The 17,266-nt window shown below is 38.8% G+C and overlaps 1 protein-coding gene across 3 annotated transcripts in view; it reads left to right on the top strand.

Moving 5' to 3' along the window:
• The window catches only part of LOC139441763 (four and a half LIM domains protein 2-like), a 130,657-nt gene that overhangs the window by 69,260 nt on the left and 44,131 nt on the right, over positions 1-17,266 (top strand). For all 3 annotated transcript variants that reach the window (XM_071222546.1, XM_071222545.1, XM_071222547.1), the window contains exons 4-5: positions 4,399-4,632; positions 7,553-7,768. In XM_071222546.1, the coding sequence (XP_071078647.1) occupies positions 4,399-4,632; positions 7,553-7,768 (450 nt within the window). The remainder of the gene's footprint in view (positions 1-4,398; positions 4,633-7,552; positions 7,769-17,266) is intronic.

Raw genomic sequence — 17,266 nt, 5'->3', positions numbered from 1 at the left:
TCCATGGGGTGTCATGGGTTAATATATCATCATTCCGGTCTAAGGAAACAGAAAGATATTTGAATGGGTTCAATCTTCAAATATAATATCAAAACATGAGTATTTGTGACAACCACATCAGCCACACCAAGTACTCAAGATATAACATACAAGAATGGAGTGTGGTTATTGGTAAAATGTCAGAGTGAAGATAAGCTCTTTCATGGAATGTCGTTCTTTAACAAATTAATGATAAATATGCTTTTTTTTCTCTGCATTTCAGTTGGACTTTTTTAACGAATACATACGAGTCGTAAAACAGTGCCTTGCCAGTTGATCAATTGAGATCCACATTTCTGTTTCCCTTATGCCATTAAAGCAAGATGAACCTGAACATTCGAGCATATTAAACCACATTAACCAAACATGATATAAAAAACTATTGTTAAATTTCCATTTGTAATGCAGATCAGAAAGCCATACTGTTGCCAACCAACAATGTTGCGAATTACGTTTCCTGTAACCAATGAAACAACAGTAATTTGGGCCATTTGGTGCCATCGTAAGTGCAAATCAATGACATTCTAGCCGCTCTAAGTCCTAAGTATTCCAGGAGCCTATGAGCCAGGTTGTAAAAGAACCATAAATTGTACAAATTAATTTGATAAAAAACGCAAACGACTTACTGAGCGTATTGAGGATGTGTATTTCGGGGCACAGGATATATTGATAGAGATAGCCCACTTGCTTCACCTTCAGCTGTCCATTGTCTTCATGGATGGGGCACTAATGTTTATGTTTTGAATTAACATAGAAATTCAAGGGATTTATAGGGCAGTAAGAGATAGAGTTGGTCCAGTTGGCATCTACTGGTGTCTCTCAGTCTCCAATGGTGAAATGTGAAGATGGGGTGTGGGTGGGATTTATTGGCTTTGGGTTAGAAGTATAAATATAGGACTTGGTTATTTCTCTGTTGTATTTCTCAAAGGCTTGTAGTGAAGTTGACTTACAAAATATTTTGTAATTTGTCAAGTCTGTCTCTTAGCGGAGAAAGCTTAATCTAAGAAATAAAACAGGTTCCTTATATGAAACACATGCCACATTCAATCACTTAATTCAGGTGCATGTAATTTTAAAAGAAAAGGCAAATGTTTTTGTTCACTATGGTCTTAACCTCTTTATGTTTGAAAATATCAGGCTATTTATTTTACTTATATTTTTGTATAGTGATGTGTATCAGGAATAATTGTGCAAAATATTGGTTCATTTGCCACTTGTTTAAGGAAAACTCAACTGTTTGAAACCACCCACCCTGTTAACATGAGGAAGGTTTAAGAAGTGTGCTACAACTTCAGCAGGATAAAGGTTAATTGGCCTAACGTTGGAAATTAGTTTCAGTTATGATTTACCTGTTGGTATGATGAGGCATAATAGCTGCCTGGACATGTTTGTTATGAAAGTTGACTGAAAAGTGAAGGTGGCATTAATGGCTGCTGACTGATTTGAATAATACCTGGCAGATGACCTGATCAGGGAGGGCAAATGAACAGCTGCAACCTGATTGGGTCTCAGCATACCATCTTTTAGTTGTAACGATAAGAACTGAACTGTCTTGCAATACATGGACCCAAACTGATTGGGTCTCGCAATACATGGACCCAAACTTATTGGGTCTCGCAATACATAGACTCAACTTGATTGGGTCTTGCAATACATGGACCCAACTTGATTGGGTCTTGCAATACATGGACCCCACCTGATTTGGTCTCGCAATACATGGACCCTACCTGATTTGGTCTCGCAATACATGGACCCAACCTGATAAGGTCTTGCAATACATGGACCCAACTTGATTGGGTCTCGCAATACATGGACCCAACCTGATTGGGTCTCAGCATACCATCTTTTATTTGTAACGATAAGAACTGAAATGTTCCACAATACATGGACCCAACCTGGTTGGGTCTCAGCATACTATATTGTAATTTTAAGGATAAGAACTGAACTGTCTCGCAATACATGGACCAACTTGGTGGATCGTTGCCTGCTCCGTCAACCACTGGTTTGCATGGACCAGGTTCAAAGACAGAATGATATAGCTTGGTCTCTGATGACTGAGCCATATCACTCTGACATGGATAAATAGTTTAGAGATTTCCAAGTTCATTTCAGATTCTATATTGCTGCATGTACTAAGATGGGACAAGTTTCCATGACTTTAACTTGCTTAAGCCTTGATTGGTATTCACAGAAAGACTTCAGAAAGTTCGATAACAGCCCCCTTCTTAATCGGTTGACTGAGAATGTTATTACAGGCAAGAACATGGACTGGTGAAATGTTGATGCAGTAGTGTGCTGTGCGAGTATGTCAGAATTAATGAATGACCAAACCTAGAACCTCAATATTGACAATCAGTGGTGGCATGTGACATTGTCCCGGACTCCCCTGTGACTAGCCCTCCTTCCTTCAGGTATCAGGACAGGTGAGAATGCTTTCTCCAGGGAGCATGCTCGGTAAACTCCTGCGTGTGGCCCAGTCAAATAGCCGCAGGGTTGCTAGGATATCAAGCCAGACCAGTTTGTTATTGAAATACTCCATCTTATGATGCCTTTATGTTTTGATTGGTTTAATTCTGTGGCTTTTGGAAATGTTTTTGTGTTGTGGTGCAGGTTAAGTTTTGCACATTATCTTGAGAAAATACATCAATCAAAAGTGATAATGTTCATTTCAAATGCACTTTCAATAACTGGATTCCTTTTGAAGCAGCAGTATTCAAAGGGCACCTGATACCAATTCTGTAAATTGACCGGCATATTGATTATTTGTACATAGACTTTGTGTTATGTCACGAGTCTTATCCCATTATACAATGTTGTCGTAATTAATCCTGACCAGGCCAGTATCGTAAAATGTTTGAAGATGTACAGAAAAAAACCCAAGTAATTGTGAACTTAATAGTTGAACATGTGATCTTAAGAATGGCCACGTTCTCTCTTTCTCCACAAAATCTTTATACTGAATATCATACCTTGCCAAACAATGGCATTTCAAAATGTTGGGCCAATGGGGACAATCAAACTGAAAAAACCCAACATTCATGTAACTTTAGCAGAAGTGGCTTGGCACTATCTGATAACCTTGATCACATTTCACAAAGCAGTCATATTGTTACGACTGTCGTAAGTCCATGTTAAACTATGGGACCTATGACATTTGTAACGCTAGAAGCATTTTCAGATGATTTTCAAATATATACAAAGTCACTTGTCAACTACACTTTAGTAAGAAAGAAAGACTCTTGTAATATACTGAAACTGACTTTACAATCTATTATGCTGATACTGAGATGGGAAGGTAACTATGCAGCAGGTCTCTGTAAAGAACCACGGTGTCACTACTTCAAAATATCAGATCCACATTTATTGGAATGCTGCTCATCCATTTACAACTGAAAGTTGTCATTATATAATGGCATGACTGAAAATAATTGAATGTCCTGTTTGTCGAAATGTATTTGGTTTCCTTTCAAAACCATCTAAAGTTGTCAGGGATATAGGAAGATGCCCTGTGTGAGACTGTCAGTTATCAATACTGACAAGATCACCCACTTGTTTGAGGGGGCGTGGATAGAAAAACTTTCTTAGCACTGCAACTTTGTGTACTGTGTCGTGTTCTCTAGAGGCCAGTATCTGTTGGCAGTCATTAGTTGACACCTTGGACTGTCAACACCTTCATGTGGGTGTCACTCAAAGCATTAAATGGGTTTGTCCAGATCTTCACAGGAAAATACTGTTAAACCAAAATTCTCTCACTCAGCAGACTTAGAAAATCATATTTTTAAAGACTAGTCGAAAGGACTTATTCACTTATAATCCTTATTCACTAATCCTAGTTTGTAGCTAGTATTGCTTGAAAGAGACATAACTGATTACTGTCAGTTTTATTCAGCATTGAGAACTAGTTCAGAATTAAAGACCTCAAATGCTACTAGTCACTGAGTACAAACGTCATTGGACTTTTACTTACTTTAGTAGTCCTGGGCTAGCTGACTAGCATGTACTTTAAAGGCTGCTCAATTATCCAAGCTTGGTGTAGTGTACATGATATTTAGGATCTATTCTGTCCCAAAATAGTGTCATTGGCTTCACTCATAGTATTTAAAGATCCATCTTTGTCATGCCGAAGACCCGGGTTCGATTCCCAACATGGATACTTAGTGTGAAGCTCATTTTGGTGTCCCCCCGGCGTAATATTGCAGGATTATTGCTAAAAGCAGCGTAAAACCATACTCACTTGCTTACTCTTTAACTACTACCAACTGGTCCAAGGTAGCAATGTCATTCGGAAAAAAAATCAGGTCCTGTCCTTTAATGAGTATGATGGGTTGCCTTTCAGTATTGTGTTTTGTGTGTTGACAGATTGAGGAGTACATGGACCAGCTGCCCAACCACAAAGTGCCGAGGATTGGGACACCGGGGGAGAAGTACCGCGACATGCAGCTCATCCGCCAACTTCCCAAGCAGGACCTCTCCATCGACTACAACAAAAACATGCCTGAGGAGGTCGAGAAGAGGGAATTTCAGATTTTCCGAGATCTCCGCGATCAGGTTGCCATGGATATCGGCGTAGTGAAAGACTCACCTGTAGCAATTGTGAGTGGACAGATGCATCATAATCTTGTGAAGGGGCAACCTGGGAGAGGCCAGAGCCTGTGTGTACACAGTTCTTAGACATAGAACAGTAGAAGGCTAGGAGATTACACTGGTCACTGCCCAGTGGAGTATGGTGGGCTTGGGGCTGCTTGGTTTTCAATAGTCATGGAGCACAGGATTAGACTATTAAAGAGAAACTTGCATCATAATGTAAGAGGCAAATCAGTAAACAAAAAATGGAATACTCCACCGAGACTGTCCACATCCAGGAATACTAGTAATTAGAGTCAGGTCACAGCTACCATGGGGATTGGGTCATCGAATTTTGATGTACTAATGTACTGAAAATAATGACCCTCCCCTAATGCTTGTTGTATTTTTTGGAGGAACAACGTGCAAAATCATTATTTAAAGTTCTTTATAAAATGCCCATGTTTCATGACCCTCCCCAAATATGTGTACTGTTTTTTATGACCATCCCCTTGAGACTGTCATATGTTTTTGGTGACGTTTCCCTAATTCCGACTTACAACCACAAACCCCGCCCACCCCACCCACCACTATAATAAATGACCTTTCCATCACTTGTCCCTTTAAAATATCCAAAGGTTCTGCAAAGGCTTTCTGTCTTTGCGACAAGATATTGATTGAGTTTGGTTTACTGTTAACCTTAATGTCGATTTGAAGTGATTCTAGATAGTTATAGGTCTAGATGCTGTGTATATGAAATGTAAATATAAAGAACACATTCAATGCAGAAAGTACACACTGTCACAAAATTTAGAAAACTTGAAAGCATTCCCAAATTGGTATTCTTCAGTATCACTTACATGGGTTCAAAATATCATGCACTGTAAAATGAGACAAGCAACATGGTATTTTGAGCAACTGTAACATAATGTTTATTAATGAGATCTAAAAATAACCCAAAACACAACAAAAACCTCTACTTCAAAGCACAAATCAATGTTTTTTGCATTTTGTGGTTGTCCTCTGTTGAACGCTTAAGAGTGATGAAGTGGAGAGATTTTATGAAAGCTTCAATAAGAATGGACTCACAATCACACTAATTGTCTCCCTTTGTAGTCTTCAAATCAGTGATCTCCAGTCCAGAGATAGGGACAAGAGTACAAAATACACTGCAGGATTAGCAGGTCATAACAATACACAGATCACAGATTGTAATGGTGAAAGCATATATAAGAACAAATAATATGTTTGATTTTTGAAATTTTGTTTGGATGGACATATAAGAGTAAGTGAGTTTGGTTTAACTCTACTTTGAACAGTATTCCATTTATATCACGGCGTGTCATCTTGATGTGGGAGGAAAGCCTAAAGTGATACAAGTTGCAGTCGTTTTATCACTTTGGTAAAACGACGAGCACGGGTATGGTGCTGACAAACCTTGAAACATAGTAGGGGTTAAGGGGAATTCAAACCCGCGATCACAGGATTCTGGCTTGCCAAAGGGATTCAACTCTGCACAGATATCGGGAAGCTTTAGACAACTGGGCCATCTGAGCCCCCGGGGCCATACAAATAAAACCGTCTTGCTAATTTTAAATTAAGTTAGTCAAACAAACTGTAACCTTTTCCTTATCCCTGAAAATGTTTAAGGTATTCTAATGTCACCCGTTTTGATATGCTGGAAACTTAGACTCTATGACATTTTACAATCTGAATGTGTCACATATGGAGATATTGTCAAAGTTTATTTTAGATAGGTGTGTGACAGTATGCCCATATCAAGTTCTTTGTCCTTTTCATGATAAACTTGACAAACATGGCTGTTATAGTTAAGTCGTTATAAGTGTTATTTCCTTGTTGAAATTACATGTATTGCAAGAACGAAGTCAATGACCATTGTGTTGGTTGTGCTGAAATAGGTCAGGTAGTAAAATCAGAGGACAAACAAGAAAATATAGTTATTACAATGTAATGTCACACTTTAAATTCTTCACCCGTGAAGATTCCGGGGTAGAATAGGTCTTCAGCAACCCATGCTTGCCATAAAGGTGACTATACTTGTCGTAAAAGGCGACTAACGGGATCAGTGGTTAGACTCGCTGACTTGGTTGATGCATGTCATCGATCCCAATTGCGTGGATCGATGCTCATTATATTAATCACTGGATTGTCTGGTCCAGACTCGATTATTTACAGACCGCCGTCATATAGCTGGAATATTGCTGAGTGCGGTGTTAAACAACGAACCAACCAACCAACTTTAAATTCTTCAATCATATGACATATTTAACTTTTACAACAACTACCATGATAATAAACTTAACCTTGTGTTTATGGTATTAGGAGACAGGGACTGTTCAAGCCATTGATGAAATTAATTATTTTCATTCAGAAATTGTGTATCCCTCAGGATGTATTTTGTTCTGGGTCCAAACCATGCCTTTGTGATTACCAGATTTACATTTCTGTGTCATGAAAAAACGTTAGTTTAAAAGATGCTCAATTGATAGGGTAGCCTCATGGTTCAAGCATTTGCTCATCACACAGAAGAACTGGCTACAATCACACACATCCCCACATGCCATGATATTTCTGTAAAAATATTGCTGGAAGCCGCGTAAAGCCAGACTCCCTCACTTACAGATGTATTTAACCCGTGAAGATCCAGGGTAGAATAGGTCTTCAGAAACCCATGCTTGCCATAAAAGGTAACTATGCTTGTCGTAAGAGGCGACTAACAGGATCGGGGGTCAGGCTCACTGACTTGGTTGATGCATGTCATCGTATCCCAATTGCTAGGGTCAATGCTCACGATGTCAATCACTGGATTGTCATATCCAGACTCGATTATTTACGGACCATTGCTTATAGCTGCACTATTGCTGAGTGTGGCGATAAACAACAAACAAACACACAAACAACACCCTGATGTATTTACCCCATGTTCCAGAGTTGCTGCTACTGCAAGGGGGAGATCGACGTAGACGACCTGGTAGTGTGTGCGTCTAAAGCCGGAAATGATGTGTGTTGGCATCCGGCATGTTTTGTGTGTGAGGCTTGCGAGGAACTCCTGGTGGACCTGACGTACTGCTACCACTCAAAACATATATACTGTGAGCGGCACTACGCAGAGACTATACGGCCTCGATGCCCTGCTTGTGATGAGGTGAGATTAACCCGTATACGTTTACCCACATTAATCCAGACTGTTTGGCTTTAAGTTTATTTGGTGTTGGAACAATGTAATTAAAATCATATCTCAGTTTTTGTTACTGCTACAAATCTGAGAATATCCCATTAAAGTCACGTAAAAATAACCATTTGCTAAGTTTGATCGAACAATAAAATGACTAACATGACATCGATATTAGCCAGCAGGGCCCACTTGCACAAAGCGATCTTAGCGCTAAGATAATGATCATAACTCGCATACTTTAACATAGGCTTACGATAGTCTTAGCGCTAAGATCGCTTTGTGCATGTGGACCCAGATGTCTCAAGCATTACGGCACTAGTTTCAGCTCGTATTACTCTTTCCCAGGTTGCATGATTAGAATAAAAATTTGGACTTTCCCTTTTTCGATCTTGTAAGCGACGCTCCAATTGGTAAGATGAAAGGTCATCTTGACATGACCGGTAATGGGATGCACTCAGAACTTTGGGTACAATGTGTGAAGCCCATTTCTGGTTCTCCTGCCGTGATATTGCTGGAATATTGCTAAAAGCGGCGTAAAACCATACTCACTCACTCACTCATTCTGAGGGGGCACGGGTGGCCCAGTCTTCTAAGGCGCCGCGATTCGCTGTGCAGAGTTTCATCCCTTGGGCACGCCAGAAACCTATGATTGTGGGTTTCGAATCCCGGTTCGCCCCAATTATGTTTCTAGGTTTGTCAGCACCATACCTGTGCTTGTCGGTTTCACCGAAGTGGTAAATGTCTGAGACCTGCATCACTTCGGGCTTTCCTCCCACATTAAGCTGACACGCCATGATATAACTGGAATACTGTTAAAAGCGGCGTTAAACCTCACTCACTCACTCACTCACTCACTCACTCACTCACTCACTCACTCACTCACTCACTCACTCATTCTGGAGGAAGAAGCCTGATTGGAGGGTGCAGAATAAAATATCTACACATCATAGCACAAAACTCTGCCATGAAAGATGTTATAAATAATAAATAAGAATAAGATTTATGTGATATCACTTGCTTGATAATGGTGTTAGAACCTATAAAGAAACGTTGCTCCTAATTATAATAAAGAAGTTGTTCATCCATTAATCTTATCCTTAGTTAGTACTCCAACTTCTAAATTCATCTCAAAGAAGTTAAAGATGTTATTGTAGTACCTGAAAGTCTGACACATAGCATAGGTGGATCAGGGATTTTAAAAATGGGGTGTGAACATTTTCTGTGACATGAAGTGAACAAACATATGATTGCGGGACTGCCACAGGTTTTAACTTTAGGTGGATGGAAATAAAGGCTTGAACACCCACATCAGGATCAACCAGTGCCCCTCCGATGTGGATTGTTCTTCCTGCTATCAACCTCCGGTTTGACTGGCAGAGTTAAGATTAATTTCAGACCAAAGTACTACAGCTGCAGTATTGCTGACGGCAGTGTTACACATTTGGTGTAAAACTGCTGATAATGCAAATAATGTTGACTAACTCCTCAAAATTTTACAATGACTTCTTGTTCTAAGTTTGATTTTATTGAATAACATGATAAATGCCTATTATTGGTCTCAACAGTGTTTTTGTCATGATCTTGTTAGAAATGACTTCATTTCATAAATATGGGTACAATGTGTGAAGCTCATTTCTGGTGTCCCCCGACGTGATATTGCTGGAATATTGCTAAAAGCGGCGTAAAACCATACTCACTCACTCACTCATTTCATAAATCTGTTAAGTATTCATGTAAGCAATATGTGTTTCCATATACTTTTAGTTTCACAGTCAGCTGTAAAAGAACCTTACACTTAAGATTTCTGTAAATCTTACTGATGTCCTGTGAATTATAAACAGATGACCTTTCGTTTCTATGCTGTATCTACTGTTTGCTGCCAAGAGTAGTAGTAGCCACCGAGAGTTTGTTTGTCGAGGGATTATCATCAATGAATTTAGAATGGATTGTAGGCTTATTTAGTCAGGGTGGTTCACAACAGGAAGGGATGTATTTAGAACGAACATATCCTCATACAGCTTCATTGTCACTGCTAAGTCGCACTTTTATGGAGAAAATCATCCCTGTGGGAAGCAATGGGAAGATTGTTTGCTGACGATTAGAAACAGATCAGGGTTTGTGCATCGAGGGACACAACTTTTGAATTGTGCTGAGGGAGAAAAGTTATTTATGCCTACTAATGCCATATGAGATAGTCCGCAAAACAGTTTCTGTCAATTGAAAGCATGTTTGTCTTTGATTTGACGTTTTACCAAATATTTATCAAGATCAAGTACAAGCTGTTTTTGTGCACTTGCAAATTTATTCATTTTCCATAGAAACCATGTAGAGCAGTATACTTTGTAAACAAATATTAAAGGAACCACATTTTGAAGACAAATTAAGTTTTGGTTTCAAGTTTAAAGAGTAATTGGTGTTATATAATCCTCAGTACATGACACACAGCTGTGAATATATCCGATCCGTGCCTCAATGTGGTTTTGGAATTGTTTTTCTATCATTTAATAAGCTCTAAACTATTATTTGTTAATACCTTGTAGAGTTCCAGTTTCACAATTTTCTCATTAAAATATGTGGATATGACTTGTGGTTTAAAATCTCAATTGGAATTTTATATATTTAAAAGAAAATAGCAGGGAAGTTGTGTCAACAATAAATTTATGCCCACCATACCTGATGAAAACTGATTGAACCACAAGTAAAATCACTGCATAGAAACTGCTTGCTGCTTTGTACTGAGTCTCCCAATACAGCAAAACATAGCCTTGTCCCAAGGCTGTATTGAATGAGGTCCATGGATGAATAGTAATTCTAGTCTTTGAAGGGCATTTAGAAGTGATATACATCAGTTGAAAGTTTAAAAACTGATGAAGGAGTAAGTATATACTCTGAAATGTTGTGTTCCTTATAATAAAGAAACTGATATCCATAAAATTCTCTTCCGAATAGTAATTCTGTTCTTATAATAATCAAGTCTAGATAAGTACTAAGGACTACAGTCTTTTATAGGGACAACATGTTCTTATTATATGCATATAATCTAGGAATTATTATTTAAACATATAATCATTTCCTTAGAGACTTTTGCAAGTCTAAGCAAAACATATCACTGACGTTTACAGAATAGAGACTAATTCTATGATAATTGATCTACATTTTTCAATTTGTGTCAATATTTTAGAATGGTTGATAACACATCAAGATTGTGGCACAAGACTATAGTTTCTATTGGTCACATCAAAGTGTGCAAACATTTCAGATTATTGAGTAAGTTGACTTGCAGAAACTGTAACCAAATGAACACAAGCAGTTGTTATGCATATTAAAGATGGCATCAAGCACGCAGCAGCACTGTGTATCCAAACTATGCATGCCTCCAAGTGTTGAGATAAACATACGCTCGCACCAACTACTGTGGGGTGCTCACTCTGGGAGGTTTTGTGCTTATCTGGGGGAACTTTGTCCTCTGTTCGCTGATGCTGTAAGGGGGCTGCTGTTCCCTTTTTTTCCTCTGCCTCCCTCCCTTGGCAGCACTGAGTGTGTTTGGTTCTGATGGTTCTGAGAGACCCACCATCAGCTCAACTGCGTGTACATATATATATTGAACTTGGAAGACCTAGAAATCCACCAACCCCACTACATCAGAGGCTATGCTCTACATGTTCAACCATTGATGACGAAAAACACTACTTACTTCACTGTATTAAACACACTCAAGAAAGAAATATACTCTTTGAAAAATTATCCAGACAAAATGCAAATGTAAATGTCCACAGTCATGAAGACAAATTATTTCACTACATCCTGTCAAATAATGAAGCAGTCAATATCAACTGCATTTGTTTCCATATCTATCGTTTCAAACAATAAATACCCCTTCATAATCAACCGTTGACAGATGCAGTTATTGACATCATGAGCATTTGGGATACAAGTCATTGCGCATGACCACCCAATACATGATGTCGCCTCTTGCAACAAGCAGAGGCTGCTCGGCACCTATATGCTTACCCAAAATCGCCACTGATCGCTTGTTAAAGGTACGATCACCTGTGCCAAAGTCCAATGAAATCTTCGGGTTAGAATTGGTCTTCAGCATCCCATGCTTGTTATATGAGGCGACTAATGGTACCGGGGGATCAGGCTCGTTGTATTGGTTGATGCATCGTATCCCAATTGCATAGATGGATGCTCATGATGTCAATCACTGGATTGTCTTGGCCGGATTCGATACTTTATATTATTGTTTAGCACCGCACTCAGCAATATTCCAGCTCTATGACGGTGGTCTGTAAATAAACAAGTCTGGACCAGACAATCTAGTGATTGATATCATGAACATCAATCCATGCAGTTGGGATCGATGACATGCATCAATCAAGTCAGCGAGTCTGACCACCCGATCCCGTTAGTCGCCTCTTACGACAAGCAAAGTCGCCTTTTATGGCAAGCATGGGTTGCTAAAGACCTATTCTACCCCGGATCTTCACGGGTCAGTTGGTAGTAGACTTACAATGATGATATAGAAATCATTTAAATTGTCTTCAGCAAATATTCTGTCTTTTTTCCTGTTGGCTCATAGTAACTACATGTTTTTAACCAAGGACTTTATGCCCAGACTTGAAAAACAGTTGTAGAAAAAAAGGGTGGTGAAGACTGTCAGGTTTTAGTACAAGCATAGCATAACCAGTAGCCCCGGACACATGGTGAGGGCAGCCTGTGTTTAACTCACTACATCCAGTATTTGTAGTACGTAGATGTGTCACAAACAAGTACTCCCTGTAAACAGTAGCCATTGTTTGCACTCGGCACTCTGTGGTGTTTGCACTGGTACTGGCATCCCACACTGCCCACAACTTGTTACTGCTGGACCCAGGTGGGATGGCTAGTCTGATGGGTCATCACAGGCCGTTAATGGTCTTCCAAGCTGGGGGAAGCTGTAACTAGATCTAATGCACATGCTTGTGCATCAGACCCCATCCACACAGTGTCCCTTCATTATAACACTACCAAAAGTCACAAAAAGTTCTTTAAAATGTGACCTTTAGGTGTAATCTAAAATCATAAAGTAATTTAGTTTATACAGTCTTCATGCAATGTAAAAAAGATTTGTAGATTTTTGGATACTTAGAAATTTAAGCTTGAGAATGACCAAAGTGCCAGTGTTATAGTGAGGTTACCATAGTAATGGAATTTTGCACACAGCCCTTAAGTTGCCCCCCAATATATATAAGATATGTAGAAAAGTTCATCAAGACTCTCTCCTCTTCACTGGTAGTTGTGTCGTCTGCTCCTGAACTTCTGGGTGAGTTGAAATTTCGACGTCTGCTCTATCACTGCCATAGCTCCAATTTCCCTTACCCTGTGTGAAAACCACAAACCCAGTCCTATTCTAAGTCTATATAATTTCACTCAAGTAAAAAAAACTTGACAGGTTTAACTTTGACTGAGGAGAAGTAAGATGTCATCATTTTGTTTTTGTTAAGAAAAACGTTCCCGCCCCTCAGCAAGCTGGTTGGTTGAAATTGTCATCTTAAAAATAATGGGCTGTCCTTATGTCGCAAGCTTCGCTGACTCGCTGGTGTGGATATAGTAGGAGTGCTTTTGACCTAGGCTAGGTCTGTTCAACTGAAATGTAGTTAAACCTCCCACACCTTAGTCTCACTTACAGTGAGTGTGTCCAGTGGATTTTACTTGTAGCCGTCTGTGTGACTTTATGGAGTAATAGTTATGTCGGATATAGATACCGAGGAGTTTGACAGAGTTCTGTCACAGATCATCCAGCCTGGGGAACTCCAGGAGAAACAGGAGTCCCAGAATGATGTATGTATGGTTTTCATTATGTGTAATGTTTGTTATCAACACAGAAGTGTTTATGTCAGCTGTTTGCATTGAAATCCATGTGTTTATTGGAATAATAAAGACATTTCTTTCACCTATGATCGGCTATATTAGTACTTGTGTATATGAGAAGACATTTTTTTATTCATAATTGATGGAAGATATATTTTTTATATCTTATATAATGGATTGTAAATTAGGTTTTGTTGCTATATTTATAAGTCTACCTAATGATACCTATTCATTATTATAATTTTTTTTGTTTAATTAGGAATTGGGTATTATGTTGATCAAAACTGATTAATTGATAGGAATATAAATATGTTCTGCGTATGTTATGAGTTGTGTAATGATGTACTATTCAAGAGAAGTAAATGAAAACCCAAATTTTCCAAATGACTATAGTAAATATGTTATGTCAGCAATAGTACTATGAGAAATATTGGGTCATCTTTAATTTCTATTCAGCAGTATACTTTACTGGTTTTGTGTTGTATGTATATTCAACCTTCTTTTTTTCTTTTTAAGTAAGATTAATTTATTTTTATAAGGTGGTAGAAAATGTGACAATAGGTTCCTGGAAATATTTTGTCAATTATTGGCTTACCAATTGTACTTAATGACATTGTATCACAGTCTGTGACACATTTCAAACATACTTGACAGACAGACAAACCTTTTGAGACCATACCCCTTCCTTATCAGACCATCCTTAGAAATTTCCACATTGATGACATTTCTATGAGAACACTATAAGCAATAAAATGCTGAATTAAACATATAAAGGTCCAACAAAAAATGTGAATTATACAGAGTACAAAAGGTGTTTGTGTGATCAAGTATGCTGTCGGTGACACACCTCCCCAAGTAGCAATAGACAGTTAATGCAGATCCGATGAATGTTTAGACAAGTAATTCTAAGTCCTTGTGGCTGAACCCATGAAGCAGCACAACCCTACACTCAGACCCTATACAATACATGTTATGAGGGAGAGCCGTTTAGGGCTCACTTAATGTAAGAAAGGCGAGAGTTCAGTCGATTGTGGTTCTCGACCGTGCTGAATGAGACGGGTCGTAGAAGAGGGTATTATGCTCTTGTATCCCAGGACTTAGATAAATGTCATCACACACAAAGGTATTTAGTTGATATAAACTTGTTACGGGTCAATTGTGGTTGGTGATTGGACAGACATGGAGGGCCGTGTGGTTTGGTTAATGAAATCTATGTGGTTTGTGTTGATACAAAAAGTTTGTCAAGGTGTTGCCCAGTGAAATTAGAAGCTGCTACTCATTCCTATACTTTACATTTTATCCTGAGTTTGAAATCAGGAGATTTCCTTGTGTCAGAAGTCCTAGGTTAATGAGTTGGAAGTCTGCATATGTGTGTTCACTTTCAAGTACAAGCCCAGTCAGTTAATAGAAAATAGAAGATTGATGTGAAAAACACATACAGTAAACTACTGTTAAAATGAACATGCTTATAACGAACTGATGGATATAATGAACTTACTTTTTTTGTCCCGACTATTTGCTGTAGTTATACTGTATATATGCTTATAATGAACTACGGTTAAAATGAACTAAAATTACCAGTATCTTTGAGTTCGTTATAACTGTAGTTTACTGTAATGTGAAATTACTGGCTAATAAGTGAGCTATGTCATGTTACAATGTGAAATTACTGGCTAATACATGAGCTATGTCATGTTACAATGTGACATTACTGGCTAATATGTGAGCTATGTCATGTAACAATGTGAAATTACTGGCTAATATGTCAGCTATGTCATGTTACAATGTGAAATTGCTGACTAATACGTGAGCTATGTCATGTTACAATGTGAAATTACTGGCTAATATGTAAGTTATATCATGTTTCAATGTGAAATACCAGGATGTAAGAAATGCGATACAGTTTTGAGTCAGTTTCAGTTCCCACAAGAAAAACAAAGATGTTTTTTTTTAAATTCCTTAATTTAATACCTGGTTGATTTCAAGATTGTTAATATAAACAATTGAAAACAAATAATTGCTGTTGATTAATTGAAATGAGAGAGTGCTCCTTGAAGATGACAGGTTATGGACTTGAAATGGACGGGCTATCTATATTTACCCAATATAAGATTTATTCCACCCAGGGAAGACTTGTGAAACATGATAAAGGAGAACAATACCTACTCATGAAGGTCTATGTCTAGTGTAGACGTCTGACACCTTTATAGCCCTCACTTGTTGCTCATCACTGAAGACTAACTAGGGCTGGGACGAGTCCAAATTTACTGCCTGGGTACCCACCCCCTATTACCCAACCCTTCCCAGGTACCCGCTGTAGGTCTCAAGAGATAGGTACAAAATGTCCGATAGGAAAACTCCTGTCAAAATGTATTTAGATACACGTATAAACTGATCTGGCCATGCATATATTATATACTGAAGTTCACTGCAGTTTTATCTATATGCAAACACATAAAGTCAGAAGGAATGTGTGCATAGTCAGAAAGAAATGTGACCATTTGTCGCTTATAGTGATAATTTTTGCCATTAAACAATATAATCACGTGACTAACCACAGGTCCGGGTAGTCCTGTGGGTACCCGGGTCCTACTCAGTACCCACCACTTTGAACTGGGAATGGTGGGGCAACGGATTGTGCACAGTTGCCAGGAGCTTCTGGCTGATGCTTTCTATCCAAGATTGCCCCAATAGTAATCCTTGACCATTTGTCGCTTATAGTGATAATTTTTGCCATTAAACAATATAATCACGTGACTAACCACAGGTCCGGGTAGTCCTGTGGGTACCCGGGTCCTACTCAGTACCCACCACTTTGAACTGGGAATGCTGGGGCAAAGGATTGTGCACAGTTGCCAGGAGCTTCTGGCTGATGCTTTCAATCCAAGATTGCCCCAATAGTAATCCTTGATTTGTCATGCCTGTGCTCATGGCTTCAGCAAAGTGGTAGGTTACTTCTGTCACGTTGTGCTTTCCTTCCCCGTTATGTTGACATGCAGTGATATAATTGAAGTGCTGTTCAAAGCCTACTCACTCACTCAGTTACCCACTTGTTAGGGTGCTCTTTACACATTGTCAAAACGTTTTCCCACCCTGGTGATACAGGAGTCCATGTTTTAGTGATATGCAATATTGGAATTATTCAATGCTGACACATTTTCCATCCTGGTGATAGGGGAGTCTATGGTGTAGTGATATGCAATATTGGAATTATTCAATGCTGACACATTTTCCACCCTGGTGATACAGGAGTCCATGTTTTAGTGATATGCAATATTGGAATTATTTAATGCTGACACATTTTCCACCCTGGTGATGGGAGAGTCTATGGTGTAGTGATATGCAATATTGGAATTATTTAATGCTGACTCATTTTCCACCCTGGTGATAGGAGAGTCTATGGTGTAGTGATATGCAATACTGGAATTATTCAATGCTGACATGTTTTTCACCCCTGGCTAGGGGAGCCCATGAAGTTATTCTAACGCCACATTCAGCAAGTTTCCAACTGTATGACAGTGGTCTGTTAATAATCAAGTTTGGACCAGACAGTTCAGTGATTGACATGAGTATCGACCTACGTATTTGCCATACAATAACATGCATTAACTGGGA

The sequence above is a fragment of the Haliotis cracherodii genome, unplaced genomic scaffold, assembly GCF_022045235.1.
Source record: "Haliotis cracherodii isolate W230 unplaced genomic scaffold, xgHalCrac1.p SCAF_44, whole genome shotgun sequence".
NCBI classification, from domain to species: Eukaryota; Metazoa; Mollusca; class Gastropoda; order Lepetellida; family Haliotidae; genus Haliotis; species Haliotis cracherodii.
This window is presented reverse-complemented; position numbering and strand designations above follow the sequence as displayed.